Source organism: Tupaia chinensis, unplaced genomic scaffold, assembly GCF_000334495.1.
Source record: "Tupaia chinensis unplaced genomic scaffold, TupChi_1.0 Scaffold000067_1, whole genome shotgun sequence".
Lineage (NCBI taxonomy): Eukaryota > Metazoa > Chordata > Mammalia > Scandentia > Tupaiidae > Tupaia > Tupaia belangeri.
In genome coordinates, this window is record NW_006159526.1 from 2,918,151 (window position 1) to 2,922,503 (window position 4,353).

Genomic DNA, 4,353 nt, shown 5'->3' on the forward strand with positions numbered 1-4,353 from the left:
GCGGGCCCCAGCCTGTGGAGGATGGGCTGGGACTCAGAGCGCCCAGGGGCCTCCAGCAACAGGTCCAGGCCTCTCCCCGCCCTCGCCTCGGCCCCTGCCCTGGCCTCGCCCACACCAGGAACCGGGAGCACGGCTTTTTGTGCCAGTCCTGCTGTGCCCCAGGCACTGGGGGCTGGCCTTTCCCCTCACCCCCTCACTCCAAACCGGTCTGTCGAGCTGTCCACCCCCAGCAGGGGAAACCTCTCGCCCCACCTCAGCCACCCTAAAAAAGCCAGAGTCCACAGACGCCTGTGTAAATGGGGGGCCACAGGATTTACTTGCACAAGGGGGCAAGGACAGGGAGGTGGAATGAGTTGACAGTGGGACCAGGGACACCATAAGACAGGCACTCCCGTGTTCAGGCCTCCCCACCCACCTCTGGGTGCTTCTGCCTCAGGTGTTTGTCCAGCGTGGCACGCAGGCCAAAGGGCACACAGAAGAGGGGACACTCGAAGCGGGTGCTGCCAGGCCCCAGGCCGTGCATGCGGCGGTGGCGGTTGAGCTTGCTGCTCTGGGCACAGGAGTAGGAGCACAGCTCGCAGGTGTAGGGCCGCTCGCCCGTGTGTGAGCGCCGGTGCACGGTCAGGTTGCTGCTGTTGGTAAAGTGCTTCCCACAGAACTCACAGCTGCCCCCGGGCCCACGGCTCTTGCCCACTGACTTGGGTAGCTTCTTGGGCGACGTCTTCTGGCTCTTTGCAGGATCAGTTCTTTGCTCCTTGGTGTTGGTTGCCCAGCCATCCCCAGTGGGGCCTGCCTGAGCCCCACTGCCAGGAGCCCCAGGTTCCTGGACACCTGCAGTGGCAGCAGCCCCAGCCCCCTCCCCACTGCTGCATGGGAGGGTGCTGGCTGGGGCAGCAGCATGGACGGCAGGCTCTGGGGGCGCTGCAGAGACCTGTTCCTGGCTGGTATCAGCCATGCAGGGGCTCTGGGGCAGCAGCTGCCGATGGGTCTTCTTGTGGCGGTTGAGCTTGCTGCTCTGGGCACAGGCATAGGAACACTGGTCGCAGGCATAGGGCCGCTCACCTGTGTGTGAGCGCATGTGCACCTTGAGGTTGCTGAAGGAGCTGAGGGTCTTCTTGCACACAGAGCAGGTGGGGCTCCGCCGAGTGAGGCTGCTTGTGCGGGAGCCCTTGACCTCAGCAGCTGGGCCCACCACTGCAGACACGGCCGCAGCCACCTCTCCCAGGCCCAGTAGCGGGGCCTCTGGAGCCTCTGACTCGGTCTGGTAGATGGACAGTCCGTGGTCCCACTGGGCATGGCGCAGCAGCTTCCAGGCCTCCATGAACTGCCTGCCGCAGCGGAGACAACTCAAGGCCTTCAGGTTCTCGTGTTCTGGAGTAGGGAAGGGGAAGGGGTTAGTGCTGACAGGTGGGAGAAAGAGTATTTGCAGGTCATCCCCTCAGGAAGCTGACATTCAGAGGGGTAGCGGGCACACAGGCAAGGAAAAAGCGACATGCATGCCACATACGTGAGGATTCTTTTTTTTTTTTTTTGAGAGGTTTTCGCCATAGGGCACGTGCGCTCACCAGACAGAGACACAGAGACAGAAAGCGAGAAATCACCCCCCAGGGGGGATGGTCACGCCGCAATCCCTTCTCCATTATCCTCTCGGGATCTTGGGCACGCAAGCACATGTGCCCAGTGTGAGTTTTAAGCCACCGGGTCCGGGATGCGAACTGCGGTCGACTACGTGGGAGTCCCGCAACATAGCCATTACGCTAACTGCTCGTTCCCAGGATTCTCTTTTTGTATTTGAAAATCGTGTTAAAAGTTCCATTGGTACAGTGTTTGTAAAATGCAGCGCTGAGAGGCAATCCCACGTGGGCCTGTGTTCTCTCTGTACACTGGGCACAGGCTTGCCTGTGGTCTGGGGCTGACTGAGGCCAGGAGTGGACCATGGCATCAAGACCCTGCTGAGGGTGCTGTCTCTCCCTCATGAAAGAAGTTAAAAAAGGCACTGGATCGCACATGGCCAGCAGTGCAATTCTAGTCCCAACCTGGTGGCTTGGAAAATACACTGGGTGTACATGCATGCGTATGTGCCCCAAACCCTGAGAGAAGTATGGAAGAGGGATTGCAGCATAGTCATGCCCCCTGGGGGGATGATTTGTCACCCCACCCCAATCCTCATACCTGAGAGCAGGTGCCCCACAGCAAAAATAAAAAAGCAGAGTGAGGAAGGGGGTGGGGAGCTAGTTTGTACAAGGCCTTCCTGAAGAGCTGACAGAATGCAGGGAGCACTTATCTGCTAGGCGTGTGTCAAGCCTCAGCCTGTGCACAACTTCCCTTCAGGATGAGAAATAGGACCTGCATTTTCCAGGTGGGAATAATGAGACACAGACAGGTTTGGAGGGGATAGAACTGGGATTTCAACCCAGAAGCCTGGGGGGAGGGGGCTGTAGAAGAGGTTTACAGAAAAGGGTTTGTGGGGAACCAGCAGTTAGCGTAATGGCTATGTCGCTGGACTCCCACGCAGTCGACCGCGGTTCGCATCCCGGACCCGGTGGCTTAAAACTCACGCCGGGCGCGTGTGCGTGCGTGCCCAAGATCCCGAGAGGAGAATGGAGGAGAAGGGATTGCGGCGTGACCATCCCCCCTGGGGGGTGATTTCTCGCTGTCTCTATATCTCTCTCTGTCTGTCTGGCGAGCGCACGCGCCCTACAGTGAAAAATCTCTCCAAAAAAAAAAAAAGGGTTTGTGTATAATAATAAAAACAGCGCTCTTTGGGGCCAGTAGGTGGCGTGGTGGTTAAGGCGCTGGACTCCCACATGGCTGACCATGGTTCCCAGACCTGGTAGCTTGCTTTCTCTGCCACCCTGTCTCTGGTGAAAGCATGTGCCATGTAGCATATTTAAGATAATAAATAATTTTTAAAAATTAAACTAAAAATAAAACAACTTTCCTGGATGGCTGGATAGCTTTCTCTGCACCAGGCTCAAACCTGGTGCTCCAAGCGTGATCTTATTTTTCCTCCCTTAAGGTAGAGGCCAAGGTCTGGAGGGGGAGGACACATAGCAGCCATCTAAGTGGGGTAGTAACTAGGTCCCCTACCCTCTGCATGGATCTCAAACTGAGAGCCCCCAAATTTGATGTTTTCTCTAGATATGGGAAGTGTCCCAGATCAACTTGCCTTAAGATAACTGAAAAATCCCAGTCTCTCACGGATGGGGTGTCCTTTGTGACAATACGGGACCAGGGGCCAGAGTGTAGGCCAGAGGCTAGGGAGGGTGGACCAGGCCTGGGTGGCATTCCAGAACCTCCCCTCCTCTCTGAGCCTCAGTTTCCCTGGTTAAGCATGCAAGGGTCCTGGGGGTTGTCCTCAGGTTGTCCTGACCTGGACTAGAGACTAGATGAGCACTTTGGTCTGTAAGTCTTCGGTAAACATTAGGTGCTCAGATTTCTCCAAGTCTGTCTTGGAGTGTTTGGCTCCAGCCATCCCATCACGGCCTGCTGTCACTCACCAGGCCACCCACCCTGCTCCAACTCCAAGGCTAAGTCAATCACAGCCCCTCCTCCTCTCCCACTACTGGACCCTTCCTAGCCCGGCCCTAAATCCCATCCTATTTCCCCAGGTGTCCAGTACCCAGGACCTGATTCAAACTAGGGGCTTCCCAGCTCACAGGGCTGGGAGATTCCACCACGAAGGGAAGCCAGAAGTCCCTTCCCTGGCTCTGAGCATCTGAACCAGCCCTTCAGTCAGAAGCAAGAGAGATGGATGGGAAGGGTGGCAGCCTCCCTCCCCCAGGCCACTGCCCTCCCCAGAGGTCCCCCCTACTGCCACCCTGGTCCAGCCACCTGGCCAGTTATTTCTGGCCAAGGGGAAGGAGAAGTGAAACCAGATTGGGGGGGCGTGTGTGTGGCAAATCCCCAGGCCAGTCTTCTGGGGCTGGCCACACCCTGTGGGCGGCCCTCGTTCCCTGCCCAGCACCCCCCTCTCCACCACTAGTCCCAGCCCAGGGACGACAGGCCCCGGCCACGCCTGGGCTGCGCCCGTTGGGAGTGAGAAAAGGGAAGTAGTACTGCTCAGTGCCCTGCCTGGCCAGCTCAGCCCTGCCCGGGAAGCCCAGCCCTTGAAGTCGAGGGGGCCTGTGCACAGCATTGCTCACCTGAGCCGGGGCCACTGAAGAGCTGACAGCCCAGCTTCTTGTGGTCCATAAAGGCAGTGATGGCTTCCAGCGGAAAGGTCTGCAGGCAGCGGCCGCAGGTCAACAGATCTGGGTGTTTGTCGGTCCACGGCTGGCGGTCTGCAGGGAGGAAGCGGGTGGCGAGCGTGAGGTGGAGCCAGAGTGGGGGCTGGGGGTTCCGGGGACAGGG

The 4,353-nt window shown here is 58.4% G+C and overlaps 2 protein-coding genes across 4 annotated transcripts in view; one reads left to right on the plus strand and one right to left on the minus strand.

Moving 5' to 3' along the window:
- Positions 1–304: 304 nt before the first annotated feature.
- Positions 305–4,353, minus strand: part of ZNF296 (zinc finger protein 296) — a 4,263-nt gene continuing 214 nt past the window's right edge. Inside the window, exons 1-2 of the mRNA XM_014583006.2 lie at positions 4,146–4,353; positions 305–1,371 (exon numbers count right to left, since the gene is read on the minus strand). The exon at positions 4,146–4,353 is cut by the window's right edge and continues 214 nt beyond it. Of these exons, the coding sequence (XP_014438492.2) occupies positions 398–1,371; positions 4,146–4,353 (1,182 nt within the window). The 3' untranslated portion in view covers positions 305–397. The remainder of the gene's footprint in view (positions 1,372–4,145) is intronic.
- Positions 3,983–4,353, plus strand: part of GEMIN7 (gem nuclear organelle associated protein 7) — a 28,197-nt gene continuing 27,826 nt past the window's right edge. For 2 of the 3 annotated variants that reach the window (XR_003547281.1, XR_003547278.1), the window contains exon 1: positions 3,983–4,243. The gene's annotated coding sequence lies outside the window, so the exon portion shown is untranslated. The remainder of the gene's footprint in view (positions 4,244–4,353) is intronic. The other variant, XM_027766916.1, reaches the window with a different exon arrangement.